Here is a 23306-nt window from a genome sequence, read left to right as displayed (position 1 = left end):
TATCAAGCAAAGGCATTAGCATATTAAGTACTGTATGAAACATTACTTTATTTTCAGTGTAAAGGACATTCTGTGTTCACTAATAAAAAACAATTAAAGTACAGATTTTTTGTTTATTTAACTAGGCAAGTCACTTACTATTTACATAAACACCATCTACATACAGAATACATAAACTACATACATCATGATACACAACATGCATGGACTTTGATAACATTCATATATTACAACAATAAGTAATATGAATCTAGATTTTTGCTATATTTCTTCAGTAATAACAGGTGCAAGTACTAGACGTTTCAGTCATTCAATCAACATTGTCCTGTGTTTTTTACTAAATCAAATAATCTGAGGACATTCTGATTCTGTCAAGAAAAACATAAATGAAAATAAACAATTAGCAAATGTTGATGAACAACAGGACCAACTTACATCATGTATTGACAGCATATTACATGCATTCGGTCCATTAGATTATTCTGGTACTTTGATCAAAATACCTTATATGACCTGACCATCCTAGTTAGAGTTGATCTACATCGTTGATCTATATTGATCTATATTGCACCCTTCCCCCAAAATGTCCCCTTCAGTAGTGTGGCAAAAACTAAGGCACATAAGGTAAGAATGCAATGCAAGAAATGCATTTTGGACATATTTCATAATGTATCTAGTTCCCACAACATTTCATGACATTCTGTAGATGATTGGTTTATTTATGAGCACCAATTTTGTATTTGGTTATGTTCTACTAAGGCCTGTTTTCTATGAATACATAATGGAACACATTTTGCATTGACAGCAGGCAACATTTAATCTTATTACATCTTTTGAAAAGGCTGTAGTGAGTGGAACACCACTTAGATCTGGATCCTCTGTGTTTCTAAAAACCTAAATATTTACAACATTCATTATGTGTTATGATTGGAGTCCAGTCACTCTATCAACTTGGATGGATGAAATAATTAGTCTGAGCAAATACTGTCAGTATTCTTTCAAACATTGACATTCACACATACATTTACAATCTCGGGCATCAATGACTTCATTATAAGGCAGAAGACGGGCACAACTTCTAAGCCTCTTTTGTTGTCGTAACTCACCATCCTAGTGTGTGACTCCCTGGCCATGCTAGCAGTTACTATCCTAGTGTGTGACTCCCTGGCCATGCTAGCAGTTACTATCCTAGTGTGTGACTCCCTGGCCATGCTAGCAGTTACTATCCTAGTGTGTGACTCCCTGGCCATGCTAGCAGTTACTATCCTAGTGTGTGACTCCCTGGCCATGCTAGCAGTTACTATCCTAGTGTGTGACTCCCTGGCCATGCTAGCAGTTACTATCCTAGTGTGTGACTCCCTGGCCATGCTAGCAGTTACTATCCTAGTGTGTGACTCCCTGGCCATTCTAGTATTTACCCTGCTAGAGGCTTTTTAACCTGCTCTAACATGCTTTGAATGTTCTTAGGTTATTCTCCGTGACAGTGGGGAAACTGTCTACTTACTGATAACTCTTTGTCCATTAGGGCTCCTATCTGGCCCTCGTTTCCAACACACCATGGTCTTGAATTCTAATACTCTACTGAAGTCTACTATATAACATTACTGAGTGTTCAGCCTGTCCTGTTTTGCTTGGTACTCTATCTACCAAGACTGATAGTTCCACTCAGTAGTGTTCCACCAGCTTGTCTTGATGACTCAACTCACCTTCTTCAATGGCCAGCTGGTCAAGACATTTCTGTGCAATGTGCCAGTCCTCCAAGGTGAAGCAACAGACATTCCAGCTTACTATTTGCCTGGCTCTGTTGCCTTGCCCCGTCGAAGCCAGTTTCTCCAGGGGGACTGGGGCTTCTCTTGCCCAGCTTCTGAGGTCCAGGAAGCGGGGGAGGAGGAGGGCCGGCGGGGCCTGGTGGAGGAAGCTGTGCTGGGTCTCCTCCAGAAGGACATGGGGTTAGAGGCAGGCTTCTTCTCGACCTGCTCCAATTGCTGCTGGGTCCTCAGCTGCTGGTTGATGATGATTTGGATATCGTCCTGTAGAAAATAAGTAAGAATATTACACCTCTGTTGATCATTTTTATTTATTTATTTCACCTTTATTTAACCAGGTAGGCTAGTTGAGAACAAGTTCTCATTTGCAACTGCGACCTGGCCAAGATAAAGCGTAGCAATTCAACACATACAACAACACAGAGTTACACATGGAATAAACAAAACATACAGTCAATAATACAGTAGAACAAAAGAGCCTGATTACACTTTACATACATTTTAAATGCAAAAGCTGGATATAACAAGAGATTAAATACGCTTCTAATAGCATGAGGTTGAAATTGTGGGAAAGTTTCAATCGTCTTTATTGAACTGGTCAGTTACAGTGAATGTGTTGCCATGTCTTCATATGACCACTAGAGGGAAGTAGTCACCAAGCAGATGGCCTGGCACTAGCACCATGACTCAGCAGTAGACTAGAGTAGTAGAGAGACTCTTCTAGTCTTGGCCACCTGTCGTTTGGTTCAGATCCCTTCACTCCAACTTAGAGGGCTGTTTAAAGGTTGCTGTGTCCCTAACACCAGTGAGGATACTACAGTTAAAGAGCAGTCTCTATGGAACACTAGAGTTCTGACTCTGTGACCAGCGATTAGATTACATTGAGACTATAGGAGGTGCCCTAAAGATAATAGGCGTAATAATATTTTCACAGAGCTTATGAAAGTGCCCTAATGTGTTACGAGAGTGCAAGAGAGGAGCAGAGGAAGGGAGAGACAGAAATAGGATAAAGAGAGATCCAGAGATGGAGAAAGAGAGACAGAGAGAGAGTGAGGGGGGGTGACAGAAACAGAGACAGACAGAGAGACCGTGGAAACCCACCTGCCAGGCCTCTAGCTCCTGAGACAGCTCCAACTTGCGTTGTATAGCCTCCAGCAGCTGGTTGTTCAGACACATCATGTCATTCTTACTCCTCACCAGCTCCGCCTCCATCAGGTTCTTCCTGCCATGATGTAACAGCGGGACAAACACATGTTAGGTCACAGTGACATCATAGATTCATAGCAAACAAATATGGCAATTCTCCAACGACAACCCAGCACAGGGACATATCTTACACTTACACATAAAATAGCATGAACTACGTACAGTGCCTTGCGAAAGTATTCGGCCCCCTTGAACTTTGCGACCTTTTGCCACATTTCAGGCTTCAAACATAAAGATATAAAACTGTATTTTTTTGTGAAGAATCAACAACAAGTGGGACACAATCATGAAGTGGAACGACATTTATTGGATATTTCAAACTTTTGTTAACAAATCAAAAACTGAAAAATTGGGCGTGCAAAATTATTCAGCCCCCTTAAGTTAATACTTTGTAGCGCCACCTTTTGCTGCGATTACAGCTGTAAGTCGCTTGGGGTATGTCTCTATCAGTTTTGCACATCGAGAGACTGAAATTTTTTCCCATTCCTCCTTGCAAAACAGCTCGAGCTCAGTGGGGTTGAATGGCGAGCATTTGTGAACAGCAGTTTTCAGTTCTTTCCACAGATTCTCGATTGGATTCAGGTCTGGACTTTGACTTGGCCATTCTAACACCTGGATATGTTTATTTTTGAACCATTCCATTGTAGATTTTGCTTTATGTTTTGGATCATTGTCTTGTTGGAAGACAAATCTCCGTCCCAGTCTCAGGTCTTTTGCAGTCTCCATCAGGTTTTCTTCCAGAATGGTCCTATATTTGGCTCCATCCATCTCCCCATCAATTTTAACCATCTTCCCTGTCCCTGCTGAAGAAAACCAGGCCCAAACCATGATGCTGCCACCACCATGTTTGACAGTGGGGATGGTGTGTTCAGCTGTGTTGCTTTTACGCCAAACATAACGTTTTGCATTGTTGCCAAAAAGTTCAATTTTGGTTTTATCTGACCAGAGCACCTTCTTCCACATGTTTGGTGTGTCTCCCAGGTGGCTTGTGGCAAACTTTAAACTACACTTTTTATGGATATCTTTAAGAAATGGCTTTCTTCTTGCCACTCTTCCATAAAGGCCAGATTTGTGCAATATACGACTGATTGTTGTCCTATGGACAGTCTCCCACCTCAGCTGTAGATCTCTGCAGTTCATCCAGAGTGATCATGGGCCTCTTGGCTGCATCTCTGATCAGTCTTCTCCTTGTATGAGCTGAAAGTTTAGAGGGACGGCCAGGTCTTGGTAGATTTGCAGTGGTCTGATACTCCTTCCATTTCAATATTATCGCTTGCACAGTGCTCCTTGGGATGTTTCAAGCTTGGGAAATCTTTTTGTATCCAAATCCGGCTTTAAACTTCTTCACAACAGTATCTCGGACCTGCCTGGTGTGTTCCTTGTTCTTCATGATGCTCTCTGCGCTTTTAACGAACCTCTGAGTCTATCACAGTGCAGGTGCATTTATACGGAGACTTGATTACACACAGGTGGATTGTATTTATCATCATTAGTCATTTAGGTCAACATTGGATCATTCAGAGATCCTCACTGAACTTCTGGAGAGAGTTTGCTGCACTGAAAGTAAAGGGGCTGAATAATTTTGCATGCCCAATTTTTCAGTTTTTGATTTGTTAAAAAAGTTTGAAATATCCAATAAATGTCGTTCCACTTCATGATTGTGTCCCACTTGTTGTTGATTCTTCACAAAAAAATACAGTTTTATATCTTTATGTTTGAAGCCTGAAATGTGGCAAAAGGTCGCAAAGTTCAAGGGGGCCGAATACTTTCGCAAGGCACTGTATAAATATAACATGTCTGACATGTCTGATAAGAATGACAAATGCTGTGTGAAAATTACATTGACGGAAATTACAAAGAGTGTAAATAATTAAATGATAATGACAGAAAATAACTAAACGATAAAGGCAAAACCACACCTACTTAGCTATGGCTTCATCTCTATCTCTGATGGCCTGTTGGGCCACCTCTTCTTCATCCTGTCTGTTTCCGAGCCTCAGCCTCAGCTCAGCATTCTCTTCCTGGAGCTGGGAGATTTTAAAGGAGGGGAGAGGACAAGAGAGAATATAGTGAACTGAAATCAGAGTCCAATATAAGCAACTCCAATGTCTTGGGTTCAACTCCTGCTGTATCAAGAACTCATAACCAAAATGACCACAAGGTGGTGCACAAACCACACACACTGAGATGAGCCAATGTAAACACGACTAAAGCAGAGTATTCAGTGTCTGTGGTACTTAGTTATGTCCAAATTAGGTTAAAATTACATTAGAGGGCATAGTTTATAGCCTGGGGTGATGAGTGAACACACAGGACAGGTGGGTGTTGTGTTATAAAACAGAAGCTCATGGTATTTACTGGACATTCAGAACTGTAGACTGACTGTCATTGTACCGAAAAACCCCTCTCGCTCTCTCTCCAGCCCTGTCCCCAGCTCCTAGAGCCCCACACAAATAGACCAGCAACACAGAAACTCATTTTAATCAGTGGTGGAAAAAGTTCCTAATTGTCATACTTAAGTAAAGATACCTTAATAGAAAATGATCCAAGTATAAGTGAGTCACCCAGTAAAATACTACTTGAGTAAAAGTCTAAAAGTATTTGGTTTAAAATATACTTAAGTATCAAAAGTAAATGTAATTGCTCAAATATACTTAAGTATCAAAAGTAAACGTAAAAGTATACATTAATTAATTCCTTATATTAAGCAAAACAGGCGGCACAATTTCTTGTTTTTATAATTTATCGATAACCAGCGGGACACTCCAACACTCAGACATTATTTAAAAACAAGCATTTGTGTTTAGTGAGTCCACCAGATCAGAGGCAGTATAGAAGACCAGGGATGTTCTCTTGATAAGTGCATGAATTGGACCATTTACATTATTTTCTTTATGAATGTCAAAAATATAAATAAAGTACAGTACAGATAAAAACTACTTAAGTAGTCCTTTCAAGTATTTTTACTTAAGTACTTTACACCACTGCTTTTATTGTGTCTAAATCTAAATCTCCATGGAACGCAGGCTTGACTGACACCTGATCTCTGTGTTAATGTCTCTGTCTCTGAGGGGATGAATCAGGACTTTGTTGTCAGGGCCGGCAATCCATGTGAGAACCCAGGCACTGCACTGAGGACTCTGAACAATGAGCCCTCGTGTGCTGGGCTGAGCAGACTGTAAGAGGTGGAGGTGATTTAGTATTATCTATGTATCAGTGTTGACCTTGTTGCTGTACCTGTTGTCCATCTCATATTCAGGTCAGTTCTCCTGTAGACGATGTTCATTTTCATCTTCTGTTAGTGCTTTTCGTTTCATCCTTTGGTTATTTTCCTTTTTTGTCTGATATTATCATGATTTCACCAGTCTCGTTTCCCTTTCCCTCTCTATAACCAGTGTAGGCACTAAAACTAGGGGAAACAACACTTGCATTGTTTTGACAGGCACTTTCCTGGAAAAATGGGGTTCCCAGTGGGAATAATAAACCTTACCTGCTGTGATCTGTGAAGCACTCAACATTCCCAACCACTCCTCTCCCAGATCGCAGCCACAGGCTTCTAACAACAATGTCTCAACAGAGACGCAAACCAAAAACCACAGCACTGACATAACTCCAACGTCATCTGTCCTTATACCGGTCCATAGTATTGTATGACACAAACACAATAGCAGGTAAGGTAGACTGTGGTGTTTCTGTCTTTCAACCTCTAACAACAGAGCATATATTAATTAAGTGGGGAAATTGAATAAAGGCTTTGCATTTAGGCCAGAAAGTGTATTTCTTTGCCATGTTTTTTTGCAGTGCCTTGTTGCATACCTGTTGTCCATCTCATATTCATCTCATATTCATCTCATATTCATCTCATATTCAGGTCAGCATATTTGTATTCTTCTTTTCACTCTGTTATTTTGGTCATTATTGCAAAGTCACTAAACTGAGGATGGATCAACAACATTGTTCTCCCATCACAGCCATTGGACTCTGTTTTAAAATCACCAATGACATCATGTTGACATCACTGAGCAGTTTCCTTCTTGTCCTGCAGCTCAGTTCAGAAAGATGACTAACGTTGATGTGTCTGGGTGGTTTAATACATCATCCAGAGCATAATTATTAACTTAAATAGTTATTCAATGTCTGATTTGCTATTGTTCTCCCATCACAGCCATTGGACTCTGTTTTAAAATCACCAATGACATCATGTTGACATCACTGAGCAGTTTCCTTCTTGTCCTGCAGCTCAGTTCAGAAAGATGACTAACGTTGATGTGTCTGGGTGGTTTAATACATCATCCAGAGCATAATTATTAACTTAAATAGTTATTCAATGTCTGATTTGCTATTGTTACCCATCTACCAATTACTGCCTTTCTTTATGAGGCATTTGAAAAGCTCTCTGGTCTTTGTAGTTGAATCTGTGCTTAAAATTCTATACTTGACTGGGAGAACTTGCTGATGTTCTATGTATGGGGGACAGAGGAAGGAGTAGTTATTCAAAAAAATAAAGTAAACCCCTATTACTTGTATGTAACTTATTATGAGATTTGTTCAACCAAATTTTACTCCTGAACAAATGTAAGCATGCCTAAACAAAAGGAGGTGAATGCAACAACTATATTTAAGTTATTTAATTTGTAAAAATGTAAAGATTTTCTTTTTGTAGATCAATAACAAAAAAATAGCACAATTAAATCTATTTCAATTCCACTTTGTAAGGCAGCAAAATGTGAAAAAAAAACCAAGAGGGGTGAATACTTATAATACCAACTGTAGCTAAACTTTTGTCTTTTTCAACAAAGGTATACATACATTAACTATACATAGTTTCCATGATTACATTAGCTTGTACTCTCATCATAAGACTACCCCGAAATGCTAACAAATTTTTCCCACCTAGTAAGGTCCTTCAAAATCTCACGGTTTTCCTTTACCTTAGCATTGTGCATGGTGACTTGCTGTTTTGCTGCTCATTTAACAGCAGATCGATCCGTGTGTCCCCCAATTAATTTAGGGTGATCTGATGTTGGATGTGCAATGCCAATTTTTCGTGCTTGCTTCTTGTATTAATGGTTCTTGTATTGCTTCTTGTACCCCCCCAAATGGATTTGAATGGATGGGACGGTAGGCACAGATCGACAAGAGCTTTTGATGCAGTTTTAGCACATTTGGGGATTTTAAGCATAACAACCTTTAGACAACAGCTTTTTTTATTCTGTTAATAAAGCCACCCTGCCTACCCTGGCTGCACATCACTGGCCTATTGTTAGAGTTATTTAGCTTGCCCTGGTTAGTGGCTTGGTTTCAAGGAAGACATCTCACCTGAGGGATGTGGGTGTGGTTGGCCAGTTTCTGAGCTAAACCCTTTAACTGTAGGAGCATGGCCTGCAGATCTCCTTCCTCCTGACCTATAAACTCTGACCTCTCTGGAGTATTCACTACCCGGGTCAGGGGTCGCAGGAGCTCCAGGATGGACAGAACTTCCTGGGTCATCTATTGGAGAGAGAACAGAGAGAAAGAGAGAGCGAAACAGAGAGATGAGATTAAAATTTAAACTAAATCAAATTGTATTGGATAGCGTTTACAACAAAAACATTTTAACCCTGGTAAACCGGCCTAAACCTGTCCGTCTATAACAAGCAGTAGCACCGTGGCAAGGAGAAAACGCATTTGAAAGATAATAAGACTAATGATGTGACTATGGTGTGTTAGGTCAGTAAGTTCTGTGTTATTTAACACTACAGTATGAATGTGTAGCTCAAGGCCACTGCATTATGTTCAGCCTAAATTATGACTAGTCTTCTTTCCTTTCAAAAGTGTCAAACTCATTCCTGAGGAGAAAAGGTAAAAGAATAGTAAAAGTGGGTTAACAATATTAAAAAGTTGGTGATCCCATTTTCTTGAAATTTACACTTCTTAGGCTTAGATGACATCAGAGGAAGGAACATTGTGCAGGGCTGTGTTAATTATTTATATAACACGATGGTTGACTTTTTCCACATTTTGTTACGTTACTTATTCTAAAATTGATTACATTTTTTAAAATCCTCAGCAATCCATACACAATACCCCTTAATGACAAAGCCAAAATAGATTTGAAGAATTTTTTTGCAAAACAAAAAATAAATACTTTATTTACATAAATATGAGATTCGAAAAATTTAGCTCAGGTGCATCCTGTTTCCATTGATCATTCTTGAGATGTTTCTACAACTAGATTGGAGTCCACCTATGGTAAATTCAATCGATTCGACATGATTCTGTCTGTATAACGTCCCACAGTTGACAGTGCATGTCAGGGCAAAAACCAAGCCATGAGGTCGACAGAATTGTCCGTAGAGATGTGAAACAGCATTGTGTCGAGGCACCGATCTGGGGAAGGGTACCAAAACAATTCTGCAGCATTGAAGGTCCTCAAGAACACAGTGGCCATCATTCTTAAATTCTTAGAGCTGGTCGCCAGGCCAAACAGAGCAATCGGTGGAGAAGGGCCTTGGTCAAGGAAGTGACCAATAACCCGATGGTCACTCTGACAGAGCTCTCTGTCAGAGAGCTTCGGGACAAGTCTGTGAATGTCCTTGAGTGGCCCAGCCAGAGCCCGGACTTGAACCTGATCGGACTTGAACCTGAACATCTCTGGAGAGACCTGAAAATAGCTGTGCAGCAACGCTCCCCATCCAACTTGACAGAGCTGGAGAGGATGTGCAGAGAAGAATGGGAGAAACTCCCCAAATACAACGCTTATAGTCTCGTACACAACAAGTATCGATTCTGTAATCACTGCCAAAGGTGCTTCAACAAAGTACTTAGTAAAGGGTATGAATACTTTAGTAAATGTAATATTTTCGGTTTTTATTGTTTATAAATTAGCAAAAATGTTTTTAAAAAAATGTTTTTGCTTTGTCATTATGGGTTATTGTGTGTAGATTGATGAGTTGGGAAAAATAAACTATTTAATCAATTTTAGAAAAAGACTGTAACAACAAAATGTGGAAAAGGTAAAGGGGTCTGAATACTTTCCGAAGGCACTGTACCTCACCTCACTACCTAATCGGTCTTTCCCTAGCGCTTTTATGAGTCAAAGATCACAGTTTCTTTCTTTGAGACTACTGAGTTCTATAGGAAAAAACCTTCCATAGGTATAACCCCGTTAACACAAAACCTGACTGAATGTGTGTGCTCTCTGACAGTGAGCGGTGGAAAGATCCATCTAGCTTATGTGGTTCAACCAAACAGGAAATGTAGGCTAGCGAATGACTCATGGGTGCACTAAAACATCAGTTTCCTGGTATGGAACAAAACAAATTGAAATAATGACAGAATCAGACAGTCAAAATGTGGAATAATTTGTCTCTTTCTTTCTTACCTTTTATGTTTGGTTTCAAGCATTCATTATCACAATGTTTTCTACTAATTGTACCCTGTACTCAGGAGCTGTAATACACCTCAGTAGCTAGCGGCAAAGCTCTTGCAAGAGGTAGGTACTGTACCATCACACAGAGTCACCAAGAACATATCCAGAATGTTATGTTGCTATGTATCATTCTTCCATTACAGTGTAGTGGGAATATTTAAGTGATCAACACAAAATTTAGCATAGAGTTTCTGTAATACACATCATTTCCAGTGTTCACTAGACTTGACGCTGAATGTTATGGATTATTCTCATATCTGTCGATAGTGATTGACGCCAGACTGGAGGTACAAGGGCAGAGGACACACGGATTATTCACTATTGTATTGATGACATTCTATGGACACTGTGCGATTCTGTAGAAGCTGACAAAGTTACTGCCTTTTTGTTTTGACTTCCTACAATTAGGATATAAAGGGCCTGTGTCCAAGAGGCTGGTGTTTAAAGAGGCTGGTGCAACTTGTAATCAAGTCCAAGAGGCTGGTGCAACTTGTAATCAACCAGATAGATTTTTGAAAGACTGCTATCCTTTTTGTTCACCTGGAAATTCCTTTTACATACTGTGAATGGACTTTGATTGCATATCTCTCTTTATCTTTCTAACACCTCATACTGTATACACTTTTTAGAAAAAAGGGTTCCAAAAGGATTCTTCGTATGTCCCCAAAGGAGAACCCTTTTTGGCTCCAGGTAGAACCCTTTTTGGTTCCATGTAGAACCCTTTTGGGTTCCATGTTAACCCTCTGTGGGAAGGGTTCCACATGGAACCTAAAAGGGTTTAACCTGGAACCAAAAAGGGTTCTCCTATATGTACCAAGACTATGTATGTACCAAGAGTATTAACCCAGGATAAGTGTACTAAATCTTGCCTTTGTCCTAGGCACCCCGTCTCTTATGTCCAAAGAACTCTTTTAGGCTCTAGATAGCACCTTTTTTTCTAAGAGTGTATAGATAAATATCACAACAATCTAGGCATCTAACTCTGATACAGTGGGGCAAAAAAGTATTTAGTCAGCCACCAATTGTGCAAGTTCTCCAACTTAAAAAGATGAGAGAGGCCTGTAATTTTCATCATAGGTACACTTCAACTATGACAGACAAAATGAGAAAAAAAATCCAGAAAATCACATTGTAGGATTTTTTATGAATTTATTTGCAAATTATGGTGGAAAATAAGTATTTGGTCACCTACAAACATGCAAGATTTCTGGCTCTCACAGACCTGTAACTTCTTCTTTAAGAGGCTCCTCTGTCCTCCACTCGTTACCTGTATTAATGGCACCTGTTGGAACTTGTTATCAGTATAAAAGACACCTGTCCACAACCTCAAACAGTCACACATCAAACTCCACTATGGCCAAGACCAAAGAGCTGTCAAAGGACACCAGAAACAAAATGGTAGACCTGCACCAGGCTGGGAAGACTGAATCTGCAATAGGTAAGCAGCTTGGTTTGAAGAAATCAACTGTGGGAGCAATTATTAGGAAATGGAAGACATACAAGACCACTGATAATCTCCCTCGATCTGGGGCTCCATGCAAGATCTCACCCCGTGGGGTCAAAATGATCACAAGAACGGTGAGCAAAAATCCCAGAACCACACGGGGGGACTTAGTGAATGACCTGCAGAGAGCTGGGACCAAAGTAACAAAGCCTACCATCAGTAACACACTACGCCGCCAGGGACTCAAATCCTGCAGTGCCAGACGTGTCCCCCTGCTTAAGCCAGTACATGTCCAGGCCCGTCTGAAGTTTGCTAGAGAGCATTTGGATGATCCAGAAGAAGATTGGGAGAATGTCATATGGTCAGATGAAACCAAAATATAACTTTTTGGTAAAAACTCAACTCATCGTGTTTGGAGGACAAAGACTGCTGAGTTGCATCCAAAGAACACCATACCTACTGTGAAGCATGGGGGTGGAAACATCATGCTTTGGGGCTGTGTTTCTGCAAAGGGAACAGGACGACTGATCCGTGCAAAGGAAAGAATGAATGGGGCCATGTATCGTGAGATTTTGAGTGAAAACCTCCTTCCATCAGCAAGGGCATTGAAGATGAAACGTGGCTGGGTCTTTCAGCATGACAATGATCCCAAACACACCGCCCCGGGCAACGAAGGAGTGGCTTCGTAAGAAGCATTTCAAGGTCCTGGATTGGCCTAGCCAGTCTCCAGATCTCAACCCCATAGAAAATCTTTGGAGGGAGTTGAAAGTCCGTGTTGCCCAGCAACAGCCCCAAAACATCACTGCTCTAGAGGAGATCTGCGTGGAGGAATGGGCCAAAATACCAGCAACAGTGTGTGAAAACCTTGTGAAGACTTCTGTCATTGCCAACAAAGGGTATATAACAAAGTATTGAGATAAACTTTTGTTATTGACCAAATACTTATTTTCCACCAAAATTTGCAAATAAATTCATAAAAAATCTTACAATGAGATTTTCTGGATTTTCTTTTCTCATTTTGTCTGTCATAGTTGAAGTGTACCTATGATGAAAATTACAGGCCTCTCTCATCATTTTAAGTGGGAGAACTTGCACAATTGGTGGCTGACTAAATAATGTTTTGCTCCACTGTATGTACTAAGATTATGTATGCACCAAAGGGTATTAAACCCAGGATAAGTGTGCTAACCATTGCCTTTGTCTTATGTCTCTTATGTCCTATGCCCCCTGTCTCTTATATCCGTGGTCCTCTGTATCTTATGCCCCAGGTCCCATGTCTCCTAGTTTCTATAGTGTTACCTGTTCTCTGTCTTGGCCCAAGCCCATGGTGTCCAGACTGGTCTCCAGCTCAGACAGTAGGGATGTGTTTCCATGGCTACTCCTGTACTGCAGAGAGACCTCCTCCTGCAGCTCCTCCACCTGGACATGAAGCTGCTGGGAACGCCCCCTCGCAGCCGCAGCCTCCTGCCATGCCTCCGTCAGCTACCCACACACAGAGAGGGGCACACACACACACACAGAAAAACACACAGAGGGAAACACACACAAAGAGAGATACATAAGGTCTGGTCAGTGTGATCTAAAATCAACCACATTATTCAAACACAATGAGATTCAGACCCCATCAGTCTGAGTATTGCAAAGCAGATCTAGCTCTAGAAACACACAAGTATACATAACATGCAAATGTCATCCATAAATCACATATTAGACAACATGTGCACAATATCAACATACAGTGCTATTGTAAAGTTATGTCAAAAATGTAAACTGACATGCCAGAATCCAGTCTGGTGCAGAAACTCCACTATCGCCCGTGTGGAATCCAGCATTGCAAGATGAAATGACTTGTGACAATGGGAGGGATGAGTCTATTGTAAAGCAAAGTTTTCCGTAGATCAGAGGTTCCCAAACTTTTTATCCCCGGCCCCCCTTTCGCGCACCACGTCTATTTCAAAGGCACAAGCACTGTTCATGACACAAACTGTTCACACCCCTCTTGTGGGCAGAGAGAACATTTTGCAGGTTTGAAACTTATTTACTGCAATTCTACACATTTTGTCATGGGGTGCAAAGAAAATGTTGCCGTTTTAAAGCAAATGTTCTTGTAATTTTACACATCTTTTACACATCACTCTGTTGTTAAACCCCAGTTACCAACAGTGTATCCCAGGGTCACAGTCACTTAGACAAGTGTGCACTATTGACGTGATATTAGTGAGTAAACAAAGACAAAGATACCAAAACTAAATTATGTGTGTATACCTGTTGGCTCTGCTGCTGGTTGTGTTGGTCCTGTAGAGCGGAGCGTGTGTGTAGGGAGGCCAGTCTGTCCCGTAGGTCTGCGTTCTCCTGACACACACTTTCCAGCTGCTCCTCTAGAGCCTGACCCCTCTGGGACAGACGCACCACCTGGACACACACAAGGAGCGAGACAAAGTGTGTGTGTGTGTGTGTTTTTGTTTAACAATCCTTGTGGAGACCAGAAGTCTAGAGAAAATAGGATTTTGGATGGGAATCAATTATTTGGCTCCCACAAGGATAGCAATGCAAAACTGTGTGTGTACGTGCGTGCGTGTGCGTAGCCTACCTGCTCACTCATGGCACTGAGCAGCTCCTCATCCTGTGGTCTGTTATGGTGGCCTCTCTGACGGAGCTCCAGTTTCAGGGTCTGCAGTTGACTGGTCATTGCCCTCTCCACCTCCATCGCCTAGACCGCAGCACAGACAGACACCAGAGACAGGTATTAGATATACATAGAGAGACAGGGGAGGCAAGAGAAACAGGCACCAGGTTTAGGAGACATGAGATACCTGAGACTAAAATAGTAGAGACATTTAAGTCACTAGATATTAGATCCAGAGATAAATATCTAAAATATAGACATAATACGAGGAAGTGTAATTTTAAATAAGTGAATCTGTATTATTGGTTGCTGTTAGCTACGCTGCAAATGGAAAACTAAGATCACATACTACAGTCAAAGGAATGGTTCTTGCCTCCAGCACATGTGCTTATGTTTTTGTTATAACAAAATAACTAGAAACATCTCTCTGTGGGACCAGTGTTCCATTAACTACCAGATGGCATAGTAAGCAATTATTGACATATGCCTACACAAAAGGTACTATCTAGAACCTAAAAGTGTACTTAGGTTGTCCCCATAGGCGAACCCTTTGAAGAACCATTTTTGGATTCAGGTAGAACCCTTTTGAGTTCCATGCAGATCCCTTAACATAGATGGTTCAAAATGGAACCCAAAATAGTTCTACATGGAACCAAAAAGGGTTCTCCTATGGGGACAGCCGAAGAACCCTTTTGGAACCCTATTTCCTAAGAGTGTACCAAGAGAGTTGAGGAAAGTAAAAGTTCTCCCTTTCTAAAAAGGTTATAGGTTCCAATGTAGAACTCATTTTGTGTAGTTGAATGAGCACTGACGGACAGAAACAAAAGCAGGGGGCATGTAGACACACACTATAGGGGGAGTGGCAAGGATGCATGTTTGTGTCAGTCAGCCCCAGAGTCCCGTCTGCGGCTTATCTTGGAACGAATACGGACAATGGGGCAAGCGGCCCATTAGGAATCCACAGAGGGATGCTCCATTTTTTAGGGACACAAAATCAAATACAATACCCCCCTACTGAGCTACAAGACTTGGCCTTCCCTTATCTAAACTATGATGCACATAGAAGCTGATTCCTACTGCAGTAGTAGACCCCCAAGAGCCCTCTCAGAGTGGTGGGACAAAGCATTCCCCTGGGATGGGAGGACTCATAGATAACATTAGCACACGCATCATGGGAGTAAACCCCTCAATGGAAAGAGTGATAGATGTATATCTTCTCCAATGATAGATCTTCCTGGCGCTTCCCTCTCTACACGGCGTGACGCTGTCTGAGTCAAAGGTCAAAAAAGGGGGCCTCAAATTGCGTGTCTAATTCTACATAAACGTAAATCAGGAGTGAGGGATTTAACAGGTGCCATCACTATGGAAATCAAAGTATATCCTGTTGGCAAAATCCCAAGGAAAGTGCAGGTGTTTCAGGTTACAGAGTAATTTTATTGGTGTCTAAATCTAAAGTTGAAAACCTTAGCTAAACCCTTTTAGACTGAATGTCTTTTTCACCTGTAGAATGGCATGATTCATCACACCAGTGATGAAAAAGCAATCTTATTCACTTCCTTGTTTGAAACATGTGCACTTGTTTCTTTCTTATGTTGGAAAAATAAATGATTTCCTTGAAGGCCTTTTCCTGTAAGTTAGATTGGACAATAACGTCATTTCTGAAAAGGTACTAACAAACAGAGATGTTTAATCAACCAAGAGTTGTTCTCATTTCCAGCTTATCAAACCGCAAACATACTCCCTTCAGAGTAACGTGTTCCTTCGCCAAAAGTATGTGTCCATCATGTTATTTCAATGCAAGTGTTTGACTTGAGCTTCCACAGAACATCTGTATGAATGAAGTACACTAGAACCAACAGAAGTGAATGCTAGACTCTGAGTGAAGCATTGTTCACAGAGGAATACGGATTAGGTATTCTGTGGAACAGTGAGGCCAAGATCCATCAATACTTTTGTATCATGTCCATGTTCACATTCAAAACTGCTGACAGGATAGAGAATGTAAAAAAAAACAATGACACTGCCAGGCAGTCACAGATGTCTAAATACTCATTTCCTCTCACACTCAAATGTTTGAATAACCTTCATAGATGCAGCAAAACCTGATAACGAACCAGTTTCTGACTGGCAAAGATCAACATAGTTTTCACACTTCCTTTACAACTGAGGTGAAGAGCAACAGTAAGCATATCTAGTGGTCTCTAGAGATATTTATTAGCTGAAAGGGATTTCTGTTTTCCTGGTAGTGTGACCATAGGTTGTTTTATGGATGTTAGTTTAATACCTGGTAGTCAAGGTGATATATCGAAGCTCTTTGAGTGGTAACCTCCCTCCCCCTGATTCCTGTCATGCTCTGTCTAATTTCTCACACTACAGTTACACCCATCAGACCCTGGTAATATAGAACCACTTCAACCACACATACAATCCCATTCAGGCACCGTTGTACACATACCCTATTGAAATCTCTCTATACACTGATTGTATAGTTATACAAACCACCATTCAGATATTAAACACATCGATGCCCCCCCCCTCTCTCTCACATACACACTCACCGTGCCAGGCAGTGCTGCACACCTGGAGAGAGGGGTAGCACCACCACCGTTCACTACCGCGTCCGGTAAGAAGACGTCAGCGACCGGACCAAGAGAAACACTCTTCAAACCTTTCCTCTCCACAACAACAGCTTCTGAAGTACTACTCTCTAGCTGTTCTTTTACTTTAAAATGTCCAGAGAACTCAGAGTCATCCATGGTGGAAGCCAGTCAGCAGAATGAACCCACTTCTCTCCACTTCCTCCTCCTCCAGAACTCAGATAGAGAGCTCCTGTAAACATAACGTTTTCTGCCCCTTTTGGAATTCTGGAAGACTGTGAGTGATAAATAGAAACTACGTCCTCTACATCTTCTGACCACAGGGTGGTGACGATCATGGTTCCTCTATCTGAACTGAAGAATACTGAGCATACAAAGGGAGGTTGTGCTTTTTTCCATTGACTTATGTCCATGCACTGGAATTAAGTTAGATATTCAACTTCCACACTTAAGACAAGCACAGAGTCCAGGTGGTTAGTCATGTGTTTCATTAACTGTAAGTTTACGTCACAATCATAAAATTCAACAATGCAAAACAACATCCTTGTTGTTAGTTGGCAGAGAACTAGTCTAGCGGCCCACTCAAGGTTGCTAGCCTAGTACACAATTGCCTGTTATTTAGCCAATCAGTTCTTCTACTGTACCTACAAAACTGATAAGAGACTATAAAATACCTAATTGACTGCAACGGAAAGCTTCCAGTCTTAGGTATTATGGTTTTCACCTACACAGCATTTATAGGGATAACCCAGGACCTCACCTTTACAAAAAAAGTGTTGTAGGGTTAGTATTAGGTATCATTGTGGATATAGTTATAATAAAGTAAACATGAGTCACATTGAAGCATGAGTACACAGCCTGACAGCTGTGGTTTTCCAATCACGTGGTCTAGGTCTTCTACAGCTCAGAGCCACATGGCTCAGTATACAATTAATTCCAGTGATGACAGATACAATTCATAGACCAATTTAAGATATGAGACTTTTCCCAAGGTCCACTGATGTCTCCCTGCTCTGAAGACCTAGACCACATTCAAATTGAGCTGATATTCTTTCAGTCCCACTCCCTACTCCTCTTTATAAAATGCTGGCATCCACTCCTATAGCCTCCCAGCTAGATGGGTTGCCTTTAGGCAATGTACCTTAATGACATTCATGTAATAAGATCCTGACCTATCACCTGATCCTGAACTGTTGAAGTGGTTTCACTTAATCACAGGTTCGTTTTTTATCTACATTTTATTGCTTATATGTACAGTCTGTGTATTACTTAGCTAATATTACTACGTATTACCTAATATCTGTGGCCTTGCTTTATACAGTGGTAGTCTTAGTACAGTACATTTATTTTCAGTAGGTAGATTGGGTAACACCCCACCTGATCGCTGTTGGCGCTATCTCCAGGCATAGAGTGGTTAGGTTTCACTAAGGTTAATGTGTTACTACAATGACTGGCTTTTATTTACTTCTGCCTTAATAGAGAAATCTTTTCACATGTCACTTTATATGACAAAAATAACAAAGGGTCTTATATACAGCATTCTTTCTTTTATTTTATTTAACCTTTATTTAACTAGGCATGTCAGTTAAGAACAAATTCGTATTTACAATGACGGCCTACCAAAAGGCAAAAGGCCTCATGCGGGGACGGGGGCTGGGATAAAAATATATATATAGAGAAATATAGGACAAAACACACATCACAACAAGAGAGACAACACTACATAAAGAGAGACCTAAGACAACAACATAGCATGGCAGCAACACAACATGACAACAACATGGTAGCAGCACAAAATGGTACAAACATTATTGGGCACAGACAACAGCACATAGGGCAAAATGGTTGAGGCAGCAATACATCACACAAAGCAGCCACAACTGTCAGTAAGAGTGTTCATGATTGAGACTTTGAATTAAGAGATTGAGATAAAAGGTTAGCCTTCCTTGCTGGGCTTATTGCTAGCGAATTAAATAAATGTAGTTTCAGTCTGTTTACGTCCATTTGGTGCTTAATGAACATGACCCAGGTGTGAAGGGGTGGTAGGTACTCACGGTGCTGAGCTGTTCTCTGAGGCGCTGGGTGTGTTCTGCGTCTTCCTCCTGGGCCCTGGTCTTGTCCCTCTCTGCATCGGTCAGGGCCTGGGTCAGCCTGGCCACCTGGCCACTCAGATCCCTCATGTCTCTCTCCAGGTCCCCAACCTGGCTCACCCACCCAGACTGGCACCCCTCCAGCTTCAACCGCAGGTCATGCCTGCTCTGCTCCAACTCCTGTGGGCAACACATAACAAACAGATGGGCACAGTGAATGCGTGCCAATGGGGGTCTCTTTGGTCTGTGATTAGGAGACTGATACCACTGCTATTTCATTCTAATCCATAATATTACTGAAAGAGAACATTAAGAGTATTTGTACAGTAGCTATTGCTGTGTTATTACTGTGTACTTATTTGAAGATAGGTGATGCATAATTGGTATTTCAAAAGTCTGGTACACCTCTGTTATCTTTTTATTGTAACTATAAACTCTACAGAGCTCACAGCATTGAAGACTAGACATGGTTAGACTATGACATAATGACAAGTGTGTAATATACTTTCTGTAATAGAAACTATAATTATTTCATAATAATAAACCAATAAATCAGTTTGGTGACTGGTCTATATAATATTCCATGTTTTTGCACCTCTGATGCCTAGACAGCCCTACATTAGATCTATCCATCCACACAGACAGCAGTAAAACTGTCTCTGAAACATCTCCTAATGTGGATTCATCCCTGGCTGTTAAAGACACTTATTGGATCTAGGAAAGCTACAGCCCTCTCTGGGAAACTTATAAAATTCCATACAGCATTGCAGTAAGAGAAACATTGTAAATCTGAGAGACTGGGTGACAACAGTAACTACATTACTTCATGGGGAGGGGGGGACAATTATTTTTTTTCCACTCATTCAGGAGCAATAAAGGCCTAGCTCACACATTTTGTGATTATTATGACTTATTTTATTTTGATTTATCAGGGGGTGCCGCAGCAGCCTCAGCACCCCTACTTCCCACGGCTATTTATGAATTAATACTCTCCAGATACAGACAGGGCATCATATGTTTCCGGTGGTGTTTACTACATGGTCAGGCCTAATGGGAATGAGGGTGCAACAAACTGCAGATGGCTCGAACTAGACCTGTCAAGGACAGAAGGTGCACAAACAACAGAATGTGCTTGTTTTGTTCCTGAGAAGCTAGACAGACATTTGAGGAAGATGCAGACTGCAGGTGTAACACCCTTCCCTACCTGATGTTGGATTAAAGTTATATGCTTTTCCTCACATGGAGCAAGCAATTTATTGAATAAATCTCTGTGCTGTTTTAATGAGATGTCCATATTAATTAGCAACCCAGTGAGGGGAAAGGGTGCGTAGAACTCAGGCTTATCACACAAACACAAAATAGCTATTCAGAGAGCAGAGAAAGAGTACAGTGTTATAACATTGGCCTTGTTTTACGGAAGCTCAGACTCAGTACATTCTTATGACATCTCCTTTGAAGAGGGAAGTGCTAGCCTCCTTAAAGGATGGTCTTATTGGCTGTAGAACCCTAAGAATACTAGATCCATCCATCCACTTATGACATGTTTGTGAATATTTTCAAAGGCCTACCTAAAAACCTTTAATTCTTTCTCAAGCCACAGGTGAACCTGAAGTTTAATAATTTGGGTGAAATTGCGCTGCTTTATAATTGCCTATTTATACATTGTATTATAAAGACTTGCATGATGTAAAGACTGTGAGGGAAAATGTTACATTTGTGCTTTTCTAATAACCAATTCGATTGGGTTCATGCAAGTGACTGATTGATCGTGCCTGGGAGGAATTCTCCCTATCGTAAAAGTAATTTGGCAGTACGCCCAGAACATTGCTTTGAGAAACGAAAGGGGTATCTCAGTTTCAAGGTCTCAGCTTGGAAAGAAGAAGTCTCTTGAGGTATTGGTCGGTCACAGACAGGAACCAAATGTTAACAATGAATTAATGATGAATAATGAATCATGTAAATCACGCAAATATAACTTGTAAGCAGTATATAAGAGAACTAACTGGACTGCCCCGGGCAGAGCTCCCGACCGACGTGTACTATGGTGCATTAAGATTGTTGGAACCTCTCCAGCATGCTGATAATAAATAATTATTAATTTAAGACTGACTTCAGGTGTCCCTGCTGGTAATTTCCACAACTATTTGTTTGTTGTTGTTTACCTTGAATGATATGTCAACACATAGCAAATAAAATACAATTTTATTGGCCATGTACACTCTTAGAAAAAGGGGTTCCAAAACTGTTCTCCGGCTGTCCCCATAGGAGAACCCTTTTGGGTTCCATGTAGAACAATCTGTGAGAAAGGGGTTCTACCTGGAACCAAAAAGGATTCTTCAAAGTTTTTTTATTTTATTTTTTCATTTCACCTTTATTTAACCAGGTAGGCCAGTTGAGAACAAGTTCTCATTTACAACTGCGACCTGGCCAAGATAAAGCAAAGCAGTGCACAAAAACAATGACACAGATTTACACATGGGATAAACAAACGTACAGTCAACAACACAATAGAAAAATCTGTATACATTGTGTGCAAATTAAGTAAGGGGGTAAGGCAATAAATAGGCCAATAGTGGCGAAGTAATTACAATTTACACTGGAGTGATATATGTGCAGATGAGGATGTGCAAGTAGAAATACTGGTGTGCAAAAGAGCAGAAAAGCAAAAACAAATATGTGGATGAGGTAGGTAGTTGGTTGGATGGGCTATTTACAGATGGGCTGTGTACAGCTGCAGCGACCAGTAAATGGCTCTGACAGTTGACGCTTGAAGTTAGTGAGGGAGATATGTCTTCAACTTCAGTAATTGTTTTAATTCGTTCCAGTCATTGGCAGCAGAGAGGAGAACCCTTTGAACCCCCTATTCAAATGGTTCTCCTGAGGAGACAGCGAAGAACCCTTTTAGGTTCTAGATAGCGCCTTTTTTTCAAAGAATGTACACATATTTTGCAGCTGTTGTAGTGTAACTGATGTGAAACGGCTAGCGGTGGTGCGCGCTAAATAGCGTTTCAATCGGTGACGTCACTTGCTCTGAGACCTTGAAGTAGTGGTTCCCCTTGCTCTGCAAGAGCCGCGGCTTTTGTGGAACGATGGGTAACCATGCTTCGAGGGTGACTGTTGACGTGTTCAGAGCGTCCCTGGTTCGCGCCCAGGTCGGGACGAGGGGACCGACGTAAAGTCTATACTGTTACAGGTTCAGCGAAATGCACATTCTATCAATGGCATAGTCAAAACATTGGTTGATACAGTATTATTATTCAGTGCTGTTATTTGCTGTCACATAGTCGGATGAGAAATGTAAAAAAAAAAAAAGAGGAAAAAACCTACCCTAAATATTGTTTTTAATAAACCCTATCAAAATAAATCTTGAACAATAGTTTATAAATTGACTCATTTCATAGGCCTTCTTTTCAAGATCTAAATTAGATGCGCTTTGTGAATCATGTTTTCATTAAATTTAAGATAGGAACAAGCGCGTATATTACACTTTCACTGGAGCGACCACAACAACCTTCATCATCTCGTACAACACACAGGGCTGCTTTTAACACTTCTCTCTTACCTCAAGTTTGTGTGCATACTGTTCATTAAGTTTGTCGCTCTGTTCTTTCAACTGACGATTTTCCAAAAGCAATGCATTTCCCAGCTGGGCCGCCAAAAGGACTTCTTCCTCCTTTTGTTTCAAAGCAGCTAAAAGTTGATTGGGGTCTTGATAACCAGATATTTCTTCCGCATCATAATCAAAATAAAAACCATCCTCCAATTCCACTTTCATCTTCTTCGGTTTGAAACTCCATTCACCAAGTCGATCCATAGCTCCTGATTTAATGGAAATGGCCACATAATAATATATTACATTTAAAATCTAAAAAACTAAAATGGTGGCATATTTGTCAACTCATTCATTCAGGTCCATTCCAATAACTATTTAGCAGTTACCTATGCCCCAGTGCGCAGCCTGTGCGCGAATGAACCTGTGGTTTGACAAGGCGGTCTCCAATATGATGCGAGTGAAAGTAGGCTGTTCCCCAGAGAATCCATTGCACCTACTTAAACCTGCGCGTCTGATGCGTCGCTGTGCAACAGTTACCTCCCGAAGTCTGTTTGTACCACCCTAAACATATACATTTGACAATTCAAATCAGTTACTGCCCCTTGCAATAAAA

At 40.9% G+C, this 23306-nt stretch overlaps 1 protein-coding gene across 2 annotated transcripts; it reads right to left on the bottom strand.

Annotated features, from left to right (window-relative positions):
- Positions 1-28: 28 nt before the first annotated feature.
- Positions 29-23164, bottom strand: LOC110503886 (BICD family-like cargo adapter 1). 2 transcript variants are annotated; one of them, XM_021582502.2, is made up of 9 exons: positions 22703-23164; positions 19105-19320; positions 14418-14537; positions 14093-14239; positions 13127-13309; positions 8292-8462; positions 4896-4999; positions 2868-2988; positions 29-2030 (listed from the first exon to the last, which is right to left on the bottom strand). In XM_021582502.2, exons 1-9 carry the CDS (start codon positions 22952-22954, stop codon positions 1788-1790), a joined length of 1557 nt encoding a protein of 518 aa, XP_021438177.2. In that variant the 5' UTR covers positions 22955-23164; the 3' UTR covers positions 29-1787. The 2 variants fall into 2 exon arrangements, with proteins under 2 accessions (XP_021438177.2, XP_021438178.2); XM_021582503.2 differs by lacking the exons at positions 19105-19320; positions 22703-23164 and adding an exon at positions 17012-17472.
- Between the last annotated feature and the right edge of the window lie 142 nt (positions 23165-23306).

This window comes from Oncorhynchus mykiss, chromosome 24 (assembly GCF_013265735.2).
Source record: "Oncorhynchus mykiss isolate Arlee chromosome 24, USDA_OmykA_1.1, whole genome shotgun sequence".
Taxonomy (NCBI): Eukaryota; Metazoa; Chordata; class Actinopteri; order Salmoniformes; family Salmonidae; genus Oncorhynchus; species Oncorhynchus mykiss.
Note: the sequence above shows the minus strand (reverse complement) of the source record. Positions and strands in the feature narration are given on the sequence as shown.